General features: G+C 41.5%; 1 protein-coding gene across 3 annotated transcripts in view; it reads left to right on the top strand.

Moving 5' to 3' along the window:
- Positions 1-22,630, top strand: part of USP6NL (USP6 N-terminal like) — a 159,671-nt gene that overhangs the window by 86,100 nt on the left and 50,941 nt on the right. For all 3 annotated transcript variants that reach the window (XM_075599470.1, XM_075599471.1, XM_075599472.1), the window contains 2 exons: positions 8,757-8,830; positions 11,032-11,114. In XM_075599470.1, the coding sequence (XP_075455585.1) occupies positions 8,757-8,830; positions 11,032-11,114 (157 nt within the window). The remainder of the gene's footprint in view (positions 1-8,756; positions 8,831-11,031; positions 11,115-22,630) is intronic.

Here is a 22,630-nt window from a genome sequence, read left to right as displayed (position 1 = left end):
AAGGGTGTGACCTTTTAAGAATGTATGTATTGGCTATGATGATATCCTTTTAGACTTCACAGCTATTGCCTGACATTGAGCACTATTGTCAAGCCTATCTACAAGCACCGCTAAATCATTCAAGGATTTACCCAATTTTGTCCTATTTAGTTTGTATGTAGCCTTGGTTATTCTTATTTTCTAAATACATAAACTTACATTTATCTATACTAAGCCTCTTCTGCCATTAACCTGCCCAAGATATCAGATTTCCCAAGTCCTTCTGTAAAGAAATTATATCCTGCTCTGATTTTGCTACCTTTCATAATTGATTGTAGTCCGCAAGGATGGAGACTTTGCTCTCTGTGCCTACTTCAAGGTAATTAATAAACTAGTTTAAATGGAGAGGCCCCAGTACTGAACCTTGAGGTACTCCACTTACCACAATAGCCCGATCTGAAAATGTTCAATACATGTTACTGCCTCTCCTCCAACAAGAAGCACCATATCAAAAGCCTCGGCAATATCAAAGTAGACCAAATCAACTGCATTTCGTTGGTCTAAATTCCAACTTGCCACCGGAAACAACCCAATATGTTTAATTTGGCATAAATCCATGGTGATTATACCATCCATACCTTTTTGGATAACAAAATCATTAGTATGCCGGAATATTATCCTTTAATAAACCTTCAATTAGATTCCTCACTATTGATGTCAGGCTTAGAAGTCTAATTCCCTGGTTATAATCTAGCTCCCTATGTCAATATTGGCACCACGTCTGCTTTACGCAACTGTTGTGGTGCTGAAGTCTGCGTCAATGGGATGCATGAATATTAAAAATAACAATCTTGCTGTGACAAAGCTTCTCAAGACCTTTGGGGTGCATGCCATTGGGCCAAGTGCTTTGTTTACCTTTATTTTATCCAGTCTCCTTTACACTTCCCGCGTAAGCCAAATGTTCATTAATGGTAACGTTTTGGCTTCTTCTTGTAATGTTCTTACAATTTGGTTCTATATATACCAAGGAGGAGTCACGAATACCTCAGCCATGTCGCTGAATATTTGCCTGCCCACCTCGCACTGTGAGGGTCCCACATTATATTCTCTTTGACAACTTTTTTTTTTGCTATTAATGAACTTGAAAACTTTTTTTTTTTAAAGATTGATTTGACAGAAATGGAAAGTACAGCTCCACCCTGTTATAGTGCGATCTGCCACAACGCGGATCCGCTTATAACGCGGTCTAAACGTGGCTCTCAATTTAAAGAAAAAACTTTTTTTTTTAAGCATTCAATGCTTTATTGCTAGTACTCATACACCCCTACACCATGTGGGAGTTGAACATGATTTTAAAGGTGTAATATTTCCTAGTTTCCCCCCTCCCCCCCCCCCCCTCTAGATGGGAAGCAGGATGTCCCCGGAGCTGAAATTAACGTAGTTCAGTTTTGAAAAGCCCCTGCTTCATACCTATATATTTAAAAACTAAAAACAAATCCTTGGCATGCTGCTTTAAGATGAGAAGACAGGTGCTGTAGGTAGTTTGGCAGACATGAAAGAGAGCAGAATATATTCCATGTTGAAAGAATAAGATGAAAAAAGAATGTAGTCCTTTTATCCGCTTATAAATAATCAAAATGGTTTATTGTAATATAAATTTACAAATAACTACCCAAGTAATCTTTATGGAGTCAGAATGCTAATATTGCCTACATTCTGCTGTGCTAGGACGTTGTGATGCTGTGAATGTAATATGGTGTTTTGGTGTGAGTAAATGATTAATTTGAGTGAGTATTACTATAGTAGAAAGTCCCTCTCTGTAAGCGCTCGTTTCTTTGTTTTGAATAGGGCTTTTTGTCTTTGTTGGAAGAGTCCTTGCTACGGTTCTGTCCGGTATAGAGTAAGAACATAGTGTGCCGCTTCTTGGTCAGACTGCACTGTTTCCCAAATCCAGTCCTCAAGTACCCCCACCAGGTCAGGTTTTCAGGATATCCCTGCTTCAGCAGAGGTGGCTCAATCAGAGCCACCTGTGCTGAAGCTGAAATATCCTGAAAACCTGACCTGTTGGGGAGGGGCCTTAAGGACTGGAGTTGGGAACCACCGAGTTAGCTATCGTCAAAACCCCTACCAAAAATGCCCTGGTCCGTTACACCCACTAATTAACTTGGCAAAGTATTGGAAATACCACTGAAAAAAGAACTTGCTGAATAATTGTTGTGGTGTCAAATCAAGAAACCTAATCATTCAGCCATTACCTAGATAATTTTTAATTTTTTTTAAGCAACCATCCATTCTATCAAGTCACATTACAGAAGACCTTTATAAATTTCAGGCAGGATCTTCGAGGCAATTGTGGACCAATATATCTGTTAAGTATGATCAAATGTAAGAATTCTGACTAATCTGAAAACTCTCTTCTGGGGCATTTGACAGAAGATGACTTCATCCTTCAATGACTTGCAATGGAGAATGGAGTTGAGATTTGTTTTGTCAGGTTGACTAAATAAAATGTAGTATTTTTTTTTCCCTTCTTGGTGAGATTTCCTCTTTAATTGGGTGGGTTGGCCAGTATGTTTTTAACCATTTTGGTGCTGGAAGGTTTTCTGCCACCCGGATTCTGAGTCATGTCATCACATGACTGTGATCTGCCACTGACATCAGAAACCAAAGAGAAGGTGGTCCCCCTCCGTTGCAATCATGACCGTCGCTCAACTTAGTGCCGAGGCCAAAATCTCTCTTGGAAACGAGCAACACGTAAATGACAGAGGCTACGTCAAATGGCCCCAAAGTTACCACTTTAATATGGCGTTTCCTCAACCCCATGGGACACTACGTGCTATGTTTCCAAGTAGAGTGCCAATGTTCGTGCTTGGAAAATGTTTGTGCTAAAACAAAAGCAATTTGTTTTTCTTGGATGTCTTAGTGGTTTATTTTAGGAAACTGACCAATTCGCATTCAACAATTTTCCGTCCATAATAAGTGGCAATAGGGCACATTTTTCTTGGTTTCTCTGTTTTTCTTATTTTATCATTAGTCAGGGGTTGTATTACACATGTTGATTTTCAGTTCATAAGGGGTTAATATTTAGTACTCCAAATAAATGTGAACGTATTGTTCTCCTGTCAACAGGATTTCAGTGTGCGTCCCCATCTTATTGTGGCAAAGGGAAATATCAGCAGAGGCGTGAGGAGTTTCATACGGTGACTCCACTTCTCCACCAAACATGGTTTGTTTTTAAATGGTAACAAGCTGAAAAAAAAGGAAGTTATGTCTGTGCACAATGTGAAAGCCTGAAAAACAGGATGGGTAAGAAGGTGTTAAAGCAGCAATCCCAGTTTGTTCCTTTTAAAAAAAAGAATTTTTTACATACACAATAGAAACTCAGGGGACCTCTGAATCTGGACCGCTCTAGTCTCCGCTCCAATGATACTTATTGGTGAAATTATCGGTATTGCTTCCCGGTTTCGATCTGGAACTTATGTGGCTGTCCAATATGAAGCCTCAGCGGATGATTTTTGGGCTTCCGATTGTCTTGCCAGGCAGTCATTTTGTTTCCCCTGGGTGAGCTTCAACATTGTTTCCTTCAGCCGTAAGGATCTCGGAAACTGGAGGCTCACTGGTCCCCCATGCTGTTGTGCAAAAAAATAAAGCACATGGGATTGCTGCTTTTAAGCCCCTTTAGTGCCGGAGGTGCTTCAACAGCATGTACCGCGCCTTAAAGAGCAAGAACATTTGGTGTACATCAAGGGTCCCTGGGGTGGTACTTTTTTTTGACTTGCACTGTATGTCATTAGGGAACTCGAGGGGTTACGCTAAAGCTCCTTTACATGTACACTTCTATTTACATGTTACTAGCTCTGTTTCCTCGGTTGGTCTCTGCCTTCCATCGGTTTACTCTTTTGGGCACTGACTCTACACTTGTTATACTTGTATGTTAACCCCTTGATCATGTACAAAATTGAAGGGGGTGGCCGCCCCCTCCACACATTCGGCCCGACAGCCGGAGCTGAAACCGCATCACGGGATCGCTGCACCGAGCAGTCACGTGATATGGAAGTGCCGGGGAGTCCGTGGCCACTGAGGTGGGACGACCCGCTGGCACTGAAGAGGTTAAAATATCACCTATTTTGTGTGCTCAATTTTCAGTGTGCTTTCAGGATTGAAACCCAGGATATGTCCATTTCATTAAAGACCACACAAGTGTATGCTAATGTGTTGGCAATCTTGGTTCAGAATAGCAAGGAGAATGAAATGGTTTTGTCCCGAACTTCAGAAAAATGTTTCGTCTGTTAATGGACCTTTTTAACAAGCCTATTCATGCTTCCTACAGTAGTCCTTTCACTTTAATGTGGTAACTGGAGATATCTGCTTGTAAAGTTGTAGACATTAACAACTTCTAGGAACCTCCTAGGAATAATACAGATCTAAAGCCGGCATGGTAAATACTTCTTTTATGATGTATGACATCTGGAAAGAAAGAAAAAACTGAAGTGTGGTGATGGCTTTCTTTTTAGTTTTCTTTTTTTCCCTACACTAAATTTTCGAGGGATAGCATATTCTGTAGAAGTGCAAAATCCACAATTGTAGTAAGATCATGCAGTACACTTGGCAATCTGACATGTCATACTTTCTATGGGAGTGCTGTTTGTAAAAGAAAACCATATTAACACATCCTTTTAAAGGCCACTCTTTTATATTACGGTTGCAGGAAGTCTTCGTCTGTTGTGACAAACTATTTACTGTTTCTATGCTTTTGCATATTTTTCATATTTTGCATGTTGTGGTGACGAGTCTTCCTCCTTCCAAGGAATGGAAATGATTTGCTTTTCATTCGAGCCTGACATTTAGTGAGAGCGCTTGGTATACACAGGTGGAAAAGGAAAAACCAGTATGGGGCATCCAGTGACGTGGTGACCATGCCAGTGCTACCGAGGAGTGATCATAATGTGCCCGGTGAACTGTGGCTCTCTGGCGCTCAAAGGGTTTAAGTAAGGTTTGAACGTGTCGGTTCAGCACCGCCACATAAACTCTTATTGACTTGAATAGGAGATACCAGGCGCTTAGTGCCGAATCGGCACGATTGTACAGTACGTTAATGAATGATCGCCATAGTGTGGTACCTCAGCGCTGCATTATGTAGAATCCTCATTGCATACACTGCCAGAAATTAGCAGCATCTTCATGATGACTCCTTTTTGACTGCAAGTTCAGCATAAGCTGTATGTTTATTAATCATACAAAGGCGACGTAATGGGATTTACTTGTTTCCTGTTTGTAGCATCCACTTGTATAGTTTTTTTGTGTGTAATTGTGCAGTTGTTCTAACGCCTGCACTTGTGTAAAATGTCTTGTCCATTCTGAGCTTAATGTTAAGATGTAGGCTGCAGAAGAGAATACGCCCATACATCCTAAACTATGCACGGCTTAGAACAAACATTAGCTTTGTTTGGGTGCGCACTGTGCAGTTACAGTGGGTTCATTTAGATTTTGGGAAAGAATTACTGGGATTGACGGATTTATCAAAATGTAAATTGCTTTATATATACATTCTATCCAGCAGTATATTCATATGGAATAAAGCTTGTAAAGATTAAGTTTTATTAAGCTATGAAGGGGGGATATTGTTTAGATTACACAACAAGTTTAAAACACAATACGTGTGTAAGTCTTGTAATGTTAACTCTTTCAGGCCCGGAGGTACTGTATCTACAAATAATCAGGATCCAAGGTTATTTAACGGTTGAGTTTTTAGCAATTAAATGTTTGGTTTTATGACCTGGGAGAACTCAAAATCAAACGCTCAATGAATTTGGTCAGTTGCTTAAAATACATCTGAAGTCCAGCCTTTGATTCTCCCTTTTGAAAATTGAGACTGTCAGTCCTAGATTTCCACTGAAAGTCACATTTACAGACAGAATAAGAAAAAGTAATGAAATCCTCCAATAAATTAGGTGCATGAATTGAGGTCAATGCCATCCCTGCTTCATCTCCTTTATTTTCTCATAACTGACAAAAAAAAGAAGGGAAATTAAAACTGTCACTTTCGAAATAAGTTGGCAAGTGTTTGGAACTATTGGCCGGTCAATATCCCCAGCTTCTTCACAATGTATCCCTAGAAGCACAGATCTGGGAATGGCAATGCTCTTGGTTTGCACAGGTTAAAGTTCTAAGAGAGCCCTGTACCAGTTGTCGATCTGAAGACCAGTGACCTCTTGTCTGAGGCAGTCAGCACTAAGGCCTCGGACATGGTGAGCGCTTATGCGCTGACCCGTATGGAGGCGCGCTTATGCTCGGCACTGAGCCCCCGCAGGACGCAATGAGAGCGGCTTTAGCAGGGGCTCGCTTACGCGTGCGGAAGCAAGCGTAAGTCTTAGCAAAATTAAACATTTTCGCGCTTGCCGGAGCGCAGGGCCGGTCACGTGAGCGGTTTGCCCAATGAGGGTGAACCAGCTCCGTGACGTCACTGGCCCGCCCCCCGACACGCCCCCGGACGGTGCGTGGTCTAAGGCCAGGGAAAGCACCCGCTTTCCCTCAGCCTCCGCGCGCCTCAGCACGCAATCACTAACCATGGACGCAGCCTTAGAAGTGTCCACTTCTGAGGGAAGTGATGTGCCTTCTGGCAATCGCACATACTTGACCAGTGAAGCATTGCATAATACACACGTGCAGTGCAGAGACCGTCGGTATTGTTGTTACCATCGATCAAAAGCGCTACAATCTCTGCCTTCCCAGTTCTTGCATTCTGTCATAGTTTGCAGGGTTTTTTTTTCTTCCTTCAAAACTTGCAGCATAAATCCTGCTTGGAATATAACCGGAATTTAAATGCGCATAAGAAACTAGGTGACGGAACAGTGCTGAACATACAAGTTAATTAAATGTCCCTTGTGAAAGAGCATGGCTATTACCCAGGGTTCATAGGGCTGTATATTAGCTGATTTTTGTAGAAAAGGGCAGAGGTTACCCAAGTGTTCAGTCAAGGCGTCCTTTTTGAATTCTGACAAGATGGCTGTAAGATCACATGACTAGTTACAAACTGTGACATTGGTGCCCATGTTCTGCCTTTATCTGCTAGGTCAAGTGGGTTTTGATTACTTGGTGACACCCATTGGTGCTTTTTATGGTGAATGATTTGTTTTTATTTTGCAATGGATCATATTGATCATTTACTTCCCAGTATAATAAAGTTAAGTGTGTTTACCATTTGATTTTTTTTTTTAAATGTAGGCATTTTATTGCCTTGGTTCATGCCTACATTTAGACTAGAGCTGCATGCTTTGAAGCAAATGCACGATTTTATATTACATCCTTTAAAAGTGAGCATTACCAAAGCTGCTTCCATGTGAATAATCAATGTTCTGGAATTCCTCCTGTCTATATCCTGAACATTTTCCTCAAATCTCTACACTTGCAAAAACCAGCAGAGCAAGATGGATGGTTATAATATCAGGAGAGATGTGGAGCTTGGAAGGAGATGGAGCCTACAGTGGCTGAAATATTTATTATCCTCAATAATTCATAATATTTGCCTTTGTTTAGTTTTTTTCTTTGTTTATGCAAATCGGTCCTTCCTGACAAGACTGAACATAAGATTCAGATCCTGTTGGAATGCAAGGACTGTTTGACGGAGTGCACCTTTTAAACTTCAGCTTCTGTCTTTCTTTTAGCCTGATGACCGCCTTTGAGCACATGTAGTCCCCATTTAGCACCTGACATGGTCAGCTGTATTAGAAATCACATGCTGATGTTGCTTTGCTATTCCAAAGGAGGCAAAGTGGTCACTTGTTTGGGATCTGTTGTTCGTAACATTAATTGCACTCATGGGATGGTAATTTGCACATAAATTGCACGACCATTGAAGAAAACAATTCACTTTTTTATTTTTTATTGGCAACTAATGCTTAATATGGTTTGAAATATATCATGCGCAGTGACCTGTTAAATTGTTGTGTGCAGAATGGGATGAGAGACGGCATCAATTTCAGCTGCTAAGAAATCAAAAACATAAAACATCTTTGTTGCCACTGTCCATTGTAACGGCTCAAAGAGTAATTCATAAAGCAATTTTTCGTATGACACGATTCTGAATGAGACTAGATAAATCTGGGCGTATAAAAGGTGCCTGGTAAGCTGTGCACATGTGCGGTTCAGTTATATGTTACATTGGTACTGCAAAAGACCAACTGTTGTCAGACAGCCCAAATAGTTTCTCTAACACTCAATAGTACAAATAAACATGCTATGAACCCTTCCATAGATCCTCAATTTGCTTCACTACATTTTGCACGTTCTATATCACGAAGCTGCAGGCAATGTGATGAGGTTTCTTGGCAACGACGTGCAAATGAGTACAGTACATGGTGTTTCTTAGCGCTCTACACATGCATGTCCCTCTCAAGGCTTTGTCTGCTGCACATTCTGGGCTAAGAGTAACAAACCCTCGGTGTGCTAATTTTAAATGCAGTGACCAAGAATCACTTTTGGAAGTTGAACCATTGTGCAAGATAATGAGATGGAGGTTATGGAGAGTTTACGATCTCTGTTGCACTTTGTAACGTATATGGTGGGGGGGAGGAAATCACTACTTTATTTGCAGTGATTTTATGAACTGTGTTGTTGATCTAGGTAATTCGGCCTGTGACGTATTTTACATTTAGTACAATATTTTTACAAAGTTCCTGCAAAGAGAGGGCCTCATCCACATTAAATGAGACTTGCACCACAGGGAGAAACTGAATTTCTAGCAAAATATGCTAAAAAATATTTTCTTTTCTGTGCAGATTCGGATGCAGAGCAGGATGCGGCTATTAAAGCTGCCATAGAACGTGCTGAAATAGTTGCCAAATATGACAAGGTAAGTTGCCTTTTCAGCAATATCTTGAAGGAGGCTCGGCTGTAACATTTCATTTTGCACATTTCTGTTTTCCTGTAGGAGTACCACTATTATTTTTTTGTTTGTTATTTACTCGTGAGAACATGACAATACATTATTTCTGTGCAGCTGAAGCCATTATCATGCAGCAGGGTGGTATGAAATGGGTTCTTATATGTTCCCAGTTTCAGCTATTTGGTATGTTCACTGTTGGTGGTTGCTAGAGTAATCCATAGTGTAATGTTTCCCAAGGCAGGATTTAGTACTCGGGACAAGATGCAATAAAGGTTGATATAGCTACGCTTGACATGTGGCGTAAAAAAAAAAAGGGATTGAGGCGGTAATTCTAGAATTACGGCCATAGTCACAAATATTCATTCATAAATGGGTTGCAATATTCATTCTCATTTGCAGACCTGAAAATTGCAGTATGGCAGTGTTAAATAATTTGTGTGTTCAAATGAGCATTAACTAACAGAAATCTGTGTTAATCGGCTCTAGCAATGCAAGTGTGTGGTGTGGTCTGATCACATTTTTCTACTTGGGGTTAGGTCATAGGATTTCCGACAAAAACCCTATGGCAGACCATTCTTTAACCCCTTTGATGCCTGATGATACCAATGCATTGCAAAGGAATACCTTCAGGCACTTGTAAAGTTAACATAGAACATAAGCACCCTGCAAATAAAACGCACAAAACAGAACATCTACATGTGCAAATATTCACCAAGTGGCCAGCTAGTCATCGGTTCACCACATGGGCTTCTAAGGGGTTAGTAAGTTCTACATTGCTAATATTTTACATTGGTTTGTCTTGCCTTCCCTATGTATAAAACAACCATTCTTTATACGTAGGCCTAACACCATCCTTGGTTAGGGGATAAAAATTGTTTAACAGCTTGGCGGTATCCCGATAATCACCGGGGATTGGAGTTTAGTGTATAGGCTTAGTGTTTATATTATGGGAATAAGTCATTGGCCATTAATTCCTAATTTGCACACACTGCCGTTTAAACTTGACGCTGACCTATCACTGTGGTAAAAAGCCCCCATATCGCTTCATAAACCCTTGGTGTTCCCCGTAATGTAGCTGCCACGTCATGTCTGGTCCGCAAGTGGCTCCTTGATGTAGCAGCTACATGATAAGCTTTTTGGTCGTTTGGGGGGGGGGGGGAGGGCAGGAGGCGGATCACATGACCGTGACGTACTAGAGGGTCCGTGACTCTCCGGTGCCACTTCCCAAAGGGTTAATGCTGGCGATATGACTCATTTAAAGGACTAAAAACAAAATTGGTGTTAAATACCGATAACGCCACGGTTTTCATTCATCAACTTTTAGTGAATGTCCTCAGTGTTCACAGGCCGCAGGTTATATAAATGCAGCCAGTTTTCTTATGTGTCTTGTTTGTCTTTGAATTCCAAGAATAAGAAACACATGAATAACACAACTTAAAAAAAAAAACAAATGTAGAGACTGGGTGCATTTCATAACCATTACTGTAGCTTCCTTCTCAACCTCATCATTTTATCCAGCCTTCAGTCTTGAATAATGTTCGGTTTCCATTCCCGAATTCCCAACCCTTTATTAGTTTCTCGTGCACGTCCCAAGCATTTTTAATACGCTAAAAACTGAACCAGCGGCTTATTTCACACACCCACTTTCTTTAAAGAAGTATTTCAGAATATTTTCCATCCATGTACATTGTTTCACTCCTCTTCCTGCCGTGCTATTTTTCTCGTATAGAAACGTCTTTCACGTACTGCATATGGAAAGTTACTAATGTGCATCTATTTACCCTCCTCCATTGTAGAGGGTATATCAGGGGGGGCAACTCCAGTCCTCAAGGGCCACCAACAGGCCAGGATATCCCTGCTTAAGCACAGGTGGTTCTATTTGTGGCTCATTCAACAACTGAGCCACTGATTGAGCCACCTGTGCTGAAGCAGGGATATCCTGACCTGTTGGTGGCCTTTGAGGACTGGAGTTGGCCACCCTTGGTGCGTATGTTGAAGCCTTCATTCTGTATATAAGACTTTTGCTGCAAACAGTGCAGTATATAATCATAACCACAACAACGTGTGTCTTAAGAAGAGAAGTCCATTTGAATGAACCGATTTAGTCTTTAGGTATTTTACTCCTGAACTTCACCTGCTTACTGTTTTTTTTGACCCCCTAAATTCAGGGTCGGGAAGGTGCAAAGATTGAGCCGTGGGAGGATGCTGATTACCTACTTTACAAGGTCACTGATAGATTTGGCTTCTTGCAGTAAGTGATTTTAATTTTACATTTTTCTCTAAGATATAATAAATAATTCTAATCCCTGCTCAGCGTTATTTCTACATGTCTGCATGGTGAAATATTGATTGCCTATATTAATAAAACGTATTAAAGTAAAACTGAATTTGCTACATTTAAAACAGTTTTGCACACTGATTTTTCAGTCAAGACTCCATTTACTTTAGTGCCTGGGATTTAAAATTAAATTATGTCGGTCTGGAAAAAACATTTGGTGCGCCCAGAGTTGAAAATAAAGATGAACTATATGTGTATTTTGCAAAGCTTCAAGAATGTGTGTATGACCAATTAAATAATTACAGTTCCATCACCAGAGAGAAATATCCAATCCTTGTAGCAAACTGTCACTTTGAGAAAAAAAGATTTTCAGATAGATCGTTGTTACAACTTTGTAAATTGGAATCAACACTTATTCATGTCTTGCTTTGTTTTCAGATTCGTTAGAAATCCAGGGGGAGCATGGAAGGCAAATAAAACAAAATATATTCTAAGTGTAGACCGTATGGTACTATATGGGTAAATACAGTGAAGTGTCTTGGCTCGTATGTGTAGCCTACTCACAAGATGTAGATAAAATGCGGGCAATGTATCACAGTGGTCTTTGCAGGAAGAATCAAGAGGTCCTTCCTGCAAAGACCACTGTGATACATTGCCCGCATTTTATCTACATATTGTGAGTAGGCTACGCATACGAGCGAAGACACTTCACTGTATTTACCCATATAGTTCCATACGGTCTACACTTAGAATATATTTTGTTTTATTTCCCTTCCATGCTCCCCCTGGATTTCTAACGAATCTGCACAAATTGAGGGACCAGTGGAACCAGTCCCTACCAGCTGGGTTTGAGCAGGGGGGTTTTGATTCATTTATTCACGTCATTTATCACGTGTGCACTAGAGTATGTTTTTTGTATCATTAGATTTTGATTTATTCACTATTCACTGTTAGTGATCACTAGTAGAGTTAGCGCCTTTTCTTCACTGTAACACAGCACATTGCTTTGTTTTCAGTACATGTGTTTTTTGTCTGACAGGTTTGTCACTTTTTTTTTACCCACCCTAACTTTACTAAGTGTGGTGAAACCTATCCCTGCTTCATTTTGCAAAGCCAGTATAACCAACCCCACACTGAGGAGACCCATTAAGGTCGAAACAGTCTGTCTGTGGGTGGGTTTACTGGATATGCATCTTAACCCAGGCTGTGCTCAAGGCTGTGAAATACAGCTAGCTTAAGCTTACAAGGCAAACATTTCCAGTGGTTGTCAAGAAATGCCCTTGATCTTATGTTTAGATTGGTTAAACCTGGTAACAAAAGCAGACAAGAAATCACAGTATTAGAATGTCTAAACTTATCTTTTTTAGAATTTCCATCTCTATAATTTTTCAAAAGAGTAGTTCTATCTAGGGATTTAGCTATAGACTGACTGCTCAATCGGAGTTTTATTGTATATCTTTGCAAGGAATTGATCCTTCAACCGAAGTGACTGTTTATCAAAATCACTGTCCAAAGAACAGTTTCTTTTTATAAGGCTAAACTGTCCATATGGAATATTTTGCAACCACTTTATATGGTGGTTGCTCTTTGCTTCTTAATAGATGTTACATGAAACTGGTTTAGATTTTAGAGCTCTCCTTTATAAATAAGAGGAGATCCAAAAATACAATAGATCTTGGATCGATGGTAAAAATAAAAATTAAACCAATTGTGTTGGAATTAAAAACTGAAAAAAGATTTAAAAGGCTATCATCCCCATCCCAAATAAGTATGAAACAGCCATAGTAGAGAAGGCCCGCCTCCCTGGGATTGTTGGACCAGATATGACTGTCCTCCCCACATACCATAAATAAGTTGGCATAGCTGGAGGTGAACCTGGTCCCCATGGCCGTTCCACAGATCTGTAAATAAAATCAATAATTACATGAAAATTGATTGTGTTTAAGAATGAAACTTATACTATCCAATATAAATTGTTTTTGAATGGAGGGTAAATTACTGTCTTTATCCAAGAAATATTGAATTGCCTCAATGCCCTTAGAAATGGTCTATACTGGTGTACACGGCCTGTACATCACACGTCACCCGTTTATATGAAGGTTTCCACTTAATCCCAGAGATCAAGTCGATGACGTGAAGCGTGTCCCGAATATGTGACTTAAGACGGATCACAACAGGCTGTAAAAAGTGGTCGACATACTGGGACAAGCTGGACGTCATCGACCCGATCACAGAAATATCGGTCTCCCAGGTGGATTAAGGAGACTTTTATTCACGTTAGGTAGGTGATAAAAAATGGGAAGCTTTGGGTGTGGTGCGGATAAGTATCTGAATTCAAGCTCCGAGAACACAATTATCCTTCGCTGCTGAGAGATGTATGTTCAATATTCTCAGAAACTTATCTGTGTATCAAGCTTTTTATATGAATGAATGTCACGTAAAAGGCTCATAGCCTCGCTAATATAATCACACCTATTTTGGACTATGATGTCTCCTCCCTTATCAACCTGCTTGATAACTGCTCGATTATCTAATTGTATATCTTTGAGAGCTTTAAGCTCACCAATGGTAAGGTTATCTTTAGACTTAGACTGTTTACACATGACCTTGAAATCTGCTTGGACCAATGTGTAAAAAGTGTCTATATTGTTCCTTTTGGACTGATAAGGGAAAAATATAGACTTCGGTCAAAAGGGTGAGTGTACTACCAAGTCAGTAAGGTTAGAGGCAGCATCCAAAGGCTCTGTAGGGGCAGAATCTGTTAAACAGCGTGTCTGTGACACAATTGGATCAGATTCCCTTAGCAAAGATACTAAATCTACAAGATTGTCAAGATCAACAGAACTAAGTGAATCATGGCGATCTGGTTTGTTGTTAAAGAGAAGAAAATGACTGGTGAGTGTCATTTTTCTAATATAGTTGTTTAGATCAACAAATAGGTCAAAGGCATTTGGACTAGGATTTGGAGAGGACAACCTTTTATTTAATAGCAGGATTTGATCATCAGTAGTTAATATAATTGAGCGATTAAAAATTCCCATTTGTAGCTATATTACTAGTTGTCTCACTTCTCAATTTGGCCTTTTTCCTCTGAACTGACCTTCCTGCTCGTATTCCTAATCTTGGGAAATGCTTCACTTCCATCTGCCCTTTATTTGTGGGGTATATAGATTCGGACGGTCCCATAGAGCAGGGATGTGCACAAACCAGGGGGGTCGTGAGATTTTCTGGGGGGGGGGCGCAGCACTTAGAGGCCCCGCGCTCTTCCCCAAAGCATTTAAATGAATTGCCGGGGAGCATGCGCAAGGCCTCTGTAAGTTCCTTACCGTGTCTCTAGCGGCTTCTGGAGATGCATCGCCATGGCAATGTGACGTCGGAACGCCGGAGGCAAGGTAAGGCTGCGTCCATGGAAGGACAGGCAGCGCTGAGCCATGCGGACGCTCTGCGCTGAGCCCCGTCATTCTCAATGAGGATGTCTTGAGAGGGGGCTCACGCGAGCATCCACAGGCTTGCTGAAGCGTTGAATTTTTCAGCCGGCAGCCAAGCTGTTTTTCAGAGCGCAGTCGGCTGAAAACATCCAATCACAGCACAGCAGCGTCAACGTCAAGGCGCCATGATGTCGGGGCCGTGACGTCGTATGTCGGTGCGTCGCGGGCTATTGGCCCAGCGACGTCACTGCCCCGCCTCCTCCCGGCTCCCGATCACACACGCTAGTTCGCCTGCATGTGCATGAAATCGCTCATGCTTGAACAGGCGAGCCTCAGCGTCCACGCGGTTCAGTGTGGCTCCATCCTCTATGGACGCAGCCTAAGATGTAGGGGGGCGCAGACTTAAAATTTTGTTCACCGCTACCATAGACGATTACTTCTCCCTATCTGATCTTCCTTTTGAGTTTTGTCTAAAAAAGATGTGACTTGGATATAGCTCCTAATTTATGAATATCTTGTTGGTCTAAATCAGGGGGGCGCAAAATTCTTCATGGGGGGGCGGCAGTTGCAGGGGCCCCGTGCTCTTTCCCCAAAGGCATTTAAATGAATGGTGGGGGGGGGGGGGGGAAGGTTGTCATGTGAGGCCTCTGACACTTCTTACCTTGTCTTCAGCGACGCGTCACCATGGCAACATGACCCCGCGGCGTCATTTGACGCCAAAAGCTGGAGACAAGGTAAGGGGGGGGAGCGAGCAGGGAGGGAAGCAGTTAGGGGGGAGGGAGCGAGCAGGGAAATATTGCACACCCATGGTCTAAATGACCAGCTGGACTATCTGTTACTGTCATTTAAAGCTGAACATCTGTTCTTTGACATGAAATCATAATTAACAGATTTATCAATTAAACCTGTGGTTTTCTCTTTAGATTTCACAAATGTGTCAAAGACAGTTTTAGCAAATGGAGATTTCCTGGGGGGTTCATAGTTATATTTCTTATTTTTACTCCTATTATTTTTGTTATAGGAATTTTGATTATAAGTGTGAAGACCGAGTCACTGATTGAGCCACCTGTGCTGAAGCAGGGATAGACTTAAAACCTGGCCTGTTGGTGGTCCTTGAGAACTGAAGTTGACCACTCCTGTCCTACAGCATAATGTGCCTCTTTAGTGAAATCCTTCATATGGTTCTTCTATACTGTGAGGCTAAAACTGTTTTTAAAAAATGTCTAAATAAGCAATCTTTTCATACGATAGAAAGAAGGAATGTCCAGGAACTGTGGGGATAACCGCTGTTGATTTTAGCATTTTGGAAAGTGGTATGAGATGGTTGAGACCTCAATAGACAGATGATCTCTTCTGATAGTTGCTACAGTATAAATGAGTGCCTGTTTGGCAAACTTTTTAACTCCATGCAGTAATTTGCATTCTCTTATAGCTCTGACCATGTACGCAGTACTGTACATAGAATTTTGCAGACCTAATGAGTCCCTACCCCGTACAGCTTACAATTCCATTTTTTGGCCTGAGGCACAGGGAGATTGAGCCATTAAATTACTCTTTCAGCGTAACATAACCTAAACATAACCTACATCACAAAATAACATCTCTAACACTCCATAAAGACCTCAATGTGACACTAGCTCCAGTACCTGTAGGAGCAGTTTGCAGTCCAACGTAAATTGACTCATTACCAAAGTACTAGAGAGGAGACCTAATCCAAAAATAATCTGAGTGGTCCGTCTTTTACATGGAATGGCAAATTGGGAACTTTCTGAAAACAGAGAATTATTTGTCCTATTGTTCCAGGGGCTAACTGCTGTAAGTGTACATTTCTAGAGATGAATGGAAATAATTATGTACAGTAGGTCAACTTTTATATTATTATTTTTTTGGACTGTTTTTTGCCCTTTTTTCACCTGGGTCATTTGCATAATTGTAAAACCCAGCAGATTTGTTTCATTATTTGAGAAATGTTGCTGGAAAACATTTAAGGCCCCGAGAGAATTTCCACCACTGCTAAGTTTGTTGGGACCACTTTAGAGTATCTTCAGCAGCTTCATCCTCTCTTTAGCTACCGTATTTCTGCGATTCTAAAACGCACTTTTTTTCACATTTGACCATTTCTGAAATCTGGGTGCATCTTACAATCGGTCATTGAAAACTGGGTATGGTTTCTGTACCAATGTGGCCGCTAATGCGAGTCAACTGAGGATCACGTGATCACCTACGTTGCAGAATGACGCTCCTAGAACGCGATACTGCCAACCCTAGCACACCGTCCGTACTGCTGAGCAGGAGGTTGCTGTTGCCCTATGACCAGGCTGAAGGTGCCTTAATTTAAGTTGTCATTGCCAGCACATGTGCATAGAACAGGCCTGCACAACTCGTAAAGTGAGAAGGGCCGAACTGCTCCAAGAAATTTTTTTTTTTGCCGCACGGGTAAAATCATCATCTCCATCATCATCTCTCCTCCAGCACCTCATCATCATCATCATCATCATCATCATCATCATCATCATCATCATCATCCTCATATCTCCCCCAGAACCCCTCAATATCAACCTTTGCGATACTCCCCATCTATCTATCCCCCTTACCCACACACATACTACTCCCCCTCCACATCAAACACACAATACCCCCCTGCACAGCACACACATCACACCCCCCCTGCACCTCACATCCCTCTCGCCCCTTGCACCTCACATCGCTCTCTCCCCTGCACCTCACATCACTCTCCCCCCTTGCACCACAAATCACCCCCCCTTGCACCTCAAATCACCCCCCTTGCACCTCAAATCAACCCCCCCTTGTACCTCAAATCACCCCCCTTGCACCTCAAATCACCCCCCTTGCACCTCGAATGACCCCCCATGCACCTCCAATCACCCCCCCCCCCTGCACCTGCACATTGGGAGCAGGGGGGGGGGGGAGCGGGCACGCAGGAGGAGCTGGCTGGTACTTCCCCCTCCGTCCCACGTTGCGAGCGGGGGGAACAGGAGGGGAGTTGGCCCTGCGCATGCGCGCCGGGACCGCGGGGAATCGCTGCCATTTTTTTCAACTTTATTTATTTATTTTTTATTTAATCGATTAACTGGCGCCCGGCCGGAGTCCTCGCGGGCCGCACAGAGAGGCCAGGCGGTCGTATGTTGTGCAGGCCTGGCATAGAAGGTATCCCTAATTGTCACATAAAATGTAATCAAAAAGACATCACTATGATGCAGCATTGAAAGTAAAAACATTTTTTTGTACATCTAATGTAGTGTTTCTTACCCCCCTCGAAAATTGTTATTAAATCAATGATGCGTATTAATATCGATGGCATCTTAGAATGGAGGAAATACGGTATATACAGTATGAGCTCCAATTTACTGTGACCGGCAATATCTTGTGCTGGCTCAGAATTAGTATTGTCTGGTTTAAGATCTGGTTTGAAGTCTCCTTGTTACAGAAGGATTGGTGCAAGCACGCTCTATTCTCTCTGTACATGTAAAAGTATATACTTTGTTATGACCTTGAAATATCCATCTGTTTTCATTGCTTGCCATGTAAAACATCCATAATAAATGTCTCTTTCTTAATGATGTATTTCAGTCATTGGTTATGTTCTATTTCTTGTACGCACTTCTTTACAGAGGTCATATACAAATAAGTGCATAATACATAAAAGTACGCTTTGGGGGCATTTCTGCCATCAAGCGCTTACAATCAAAATGGATTGTAAAAGTGCATTCCAGTATACAACTGGGGTTTGTTGTATACCCCAAGATAGTGTCAAGTTACTATGCTAATATTGACAGTGTTATCTATACAATGCCTGTTACAGTTTGTGGCCTTCCTCCCAGATCATAGTTTGAACATTCCACAGCATAAAGAAATACAGGAATGTCTTTGCAGTCCAACCGCCTTTAAAGGACCAATTCTTCCTAGACTTCCTTTACTTAGGAAGTAGGGGGCCTCCAGATCGGAAGCACTTTATTTTCAGCTTTGGGGTCCCCTGCTTCCCGAGATACTGGGGGAAAGGGCCCCAGGGTACAGTTCCCTCCAGGGGAAACAAAATTAAGGTTTAATCCTCCTGAATCACGAGGGCCAATAGGAAGCTGCGATGTCATCTGTCGTGGCTTCCTATGTGCCCATGTGGCACAGGGTTTTTAATCCTCCATGAAGTACCAGAAGGACCTTCTCTGGTATCTCTGGAACCAAGGGGTCCACAGAGGTGAAATAAACACGGTTTGGTTCTGAAGACCCCCCTCCCCCTCCCTTTTACCACCTATTTAAAAAAGTGGTGGAGGTCAAGGTGGTACTGCTTCTTTAAGCTTCCACCCCTATAAAATACTGTACTGCTGGGTGTTTGTTGCGGGGTTTAGATCAGAAGCTTTTCCCACTGAAACAGGAGTTGTTACTCAATGTAATTTACCTATAAATCTCTGAGTGGAAAGGAATAATTTCCATTCATCACTAAAGAGGCACATTTTAAAGTAAACTATGTATATATTGGGAGCATTTGTCAAATGTTTCAATTCTAAGCGTTCATTTATTGTTCACAGAAAGAAAAGAAAAAAGGCGTAGAGCAGTGTTTCGGAAGGGTGCAAAGATTTCTCACCATCAAATAAAATAGCAGTGTATGTCTGGATGCATATCAATGCAAAGCCTGCAGTGTATTAGTATTTATAGCCCACATCTTGCTGACATTACAATAGTCTTCCTTTACTGCTTTGAATTCAAGATAAAATATTTAAGCTTTGAGATTTATGCCACTGTGCAGGGACTATGTAAATTAGAAGCCATCTCCTTAAAATAGCTGGAATAATTTTTATAAAGTGTGCTGTCAGAGGTTTTTATGTTTTAAGTTCCTGTTTTGTTAAAGCAAAAGATCTTTACATACAGAGAGGGAATTTAGTGCAGCTCTCAAAGCAAACCCCATTGGTTCTCTTCCATTAACCGTTTCCTGCTATAAGCGCTGCAATATAGCTGTAGTTTTGCATTGTCCCGTTTTCATTTTATAGCGGGAGAAATGGCTGCCCTCCATACATGAAGTGAAGAAAAAGATGCACTTCCTTGGCTTTGGGAATTTAAATTGCCTCGGGAGCCCGCCCCACGCCGAGGCACAACCAGTACACCCAACAGCGCACCCTCTGGAGGAGAAAAAAGCCGCACTCCAGAGGTCTTATTACAAAAGTAGGGAAATATTTAGCCCCCAAAAATCCAAGTTATGGATCGAAATGTCGATTTTGTCTAAATAAATATTTTTCTACTTTTGCAATTAGAGTGCAGATCTTTTCTCCTGTAGAGGGAGAGTTGTTGGATACAGTATGTCCTCCATACATGCCAGTGTGTAAGGGAAATGTCAGTATGGTGCGCATGGTACCTCATGCAATGGCTCTTCGGTGCATGGGATTTTTTTGATTCCCTGATTCTGGTAGCATGAAAAAATATTTGGCAGATGTCGGCATTACTACATGGTTGCATGCTGTGTGTAGGGAACGGAGGTATAGCTTTTGCCATCCCAGTTTATACTATGCAGATCATCTTCTTCGCAGACTTCTCGGTTTAGATGAAGATTGTTTATGGTTTTCACCAATGGGTGCAGGATATGGGCAGTTAAGCTGAGGAAATTCCTGTCTGACAAACCGAAGAGAAAAATAACCTAAATGTAAAGAAAATCCAATAAATAAAATAACTATCTGGCTGTGGACCAACAACTAAACAATGCAAGCTTTTCTCTCAGCGGGGAGTTGGAAAGAGAATATAGTCTATTTCATTCTTGATTCCATTGTGTCCAATCAATGCCAATTTTTCTTTTTGTATTCTTTTTGAAGAATTCATGATGTAGAAGTTTTCACATGCTGCAATTTCTACCAATATGCCCCCGTGTTCATTTCTGTTACCGTAACCATATTTACCAACTGATGCTTTGTCTTTCTGATGAGCACCAATCTTTGCATTGAAATCTCCCATAACGATCTCAAGGTGACAATTGCCTTTAAGTTGGTTGATTTAATTGTAGAAATCTTCCACTTCATTGTCTTTGTAACAAGAAAATGTTCCAGCAGCCATGGGATCCCAATAGCTATAAGAACAGGGTGACCATCCCGTTCTGATCATATTAAAACCAAAAACTGTTGGGCTCGGGGGAGGGCCTTAAAGCACCTGGAAAAGTGAGTAAAAAGTCTCCAACATCTCGGGGCCAAAATGATTATTTTTAAAGTTGAAGCGTTCTTCTCGCCACCCCCTCTCCAGTTACGGTGCCTTCAGGCCATCAAAATATTGGCCAGCCATCGAACAATGACAGACCTGTATTTTACTGTTGATTTGGCTGCTTTCCTCAATTGTCTGCCCATCCAATCCATTTTGATGACGGAGCTCAACCGTTGTGGGCTCCAATAATCTTCCTCGGACTCGATCTCTCCCGGGCAGCTCACCCTCTCACGGTTAGTACGGCAACATTTGGAGAGTGGCCATGGTAGTGACAGCGGATTAGCCTACCAAATTGCTTGAGGTGTCTAAAGCCCTAACAGCCAGTTATTGGGGATTAAATCTCAGTCTCTATTTTGTTCAATATGAAATTAACACCCTTTTTCACACCTAAGGACTTTGGTGGGGGTTGTTTGTCAAGATTTGACATCAGATTTATTCACCTACGCTTCCATCCAGAATTCAAACAAGAAAAGGGGAGAGGAAAGGCAGAGGATATGTTCAGAATAACCTTTTCATTTCAGGAATTCTTTTAAAGTTTTTATAAATACTTGACCGTTATCCATCCTCTAGTGTTATGATTTAAAACATGTCGCTGCTCTAACGTCACTTTAGCCCTAGAATGGACTCCAGCGTTACAAAGATTGTGTACACGCGCATTGTAATGCCAGCCACAGCAAGCTCACGTTGGAAACTGAAACCAGCGACGGTTGCAATATATTCACTTAACAGATGAGATTGTCACACACAAGTTTAAGACCATTTATTAATATTAATGGTGCACTAATTATAGGCCGTATTCATTATTGCCAACATCCCATTTACATTAACGTCTCTGAACAGGAGATTCATCTGTCTGCCTGGAGCTGCTGCGGGTTTGCCTGTGATGCTCACACATTCACTCAGTACCAGGGCACATTTCATTACTTTTCTTTGTGTTCCTCCTGCATTTGTGTTGTTACTTCGGTTGTGTTCCCTTTACTCCTTTTCTGCTGTCTACCTTACCTTCCATTACCCCTTCTCTAACTTTCTCTGTTCTCTTGCCTGCTTCTTTCGCCCTTCTTCCATAACTGGCGTCGCCGCTGCACTTTCCCGGAGGTTTGAGCCCTGTTGATTTGGCAAGCAGCTGCACAGCATATAGAATAATGGTCTTTGTATATCTCTCCATCGGATGCAGAGCTACAGCAGATCATTAGTTTCTTTGTTTTTTTAAATACAGAAATTCAGGATGGAAAAATCTTTAATAAAAGTATATAGCTTCACGCGCATCTGACACACCTGCAATACAATTGTGGTACTTTCCATACCTCTACAGTATATTAGAAAAGCTATTAAAACAAAACATTAAAACAAAGCTGCTGAACTCATTCTAAATTATAAAATGAACAGTGACACGCAAGTACTTTGTAAACGGCTTAGTGCTTCAAATATTACTGATCAGTGGTTATAAACAGTTCTTTAGTGTGTTGAATATGGCCAAGTTTGCTTCACAAACATATTTGCAGCCCCGGCTTGCGGGCGAGGTTTTCTAATGTTGCCCAGAGCTCTCATAAAATGTTTTCACTCCACATTAAATACAGGCTCCTGTTTTATTGGCTACTTGAATGCAAATGAAATGAGTTATTTCTCGGCAGAGGCCGACTGTCAATGTTTATTTTATGCCCCCTATTACTTCAGAAAAAAAGTCAAATTGATAAACACTAAAGAGGAATAAATACAGCTCTAGCGAGTCTGGTGCAGTTTCTGTAACAAGACTATTTCTGCCACGGTATTTGCTAACTTGTCCTGTTATAATTGCCTGTGTTTTTGTGCATATACAATAGGTATAACCTGTGGAGGCACAGGAAAAAGTGCAGAATAAAGTGAGCG

The sequence above is a fragment of the Ascaphus truei genome, chromosome 5, assembly GCF_040206685.1.
Source record: "Ascaphus truei isolate aAscTru1 chromosome 5, aAscTru1.hap1, whole genome shotgun sequence".
NCBI lineage: Eukaryota > Metazoa > Chordata > Amphibia > Anura > Ascaphidae > Ascaphus > Ascaphus truei.
This window is presented reverse-complemented; position numbering and strand designations above follow the sequence as displayed.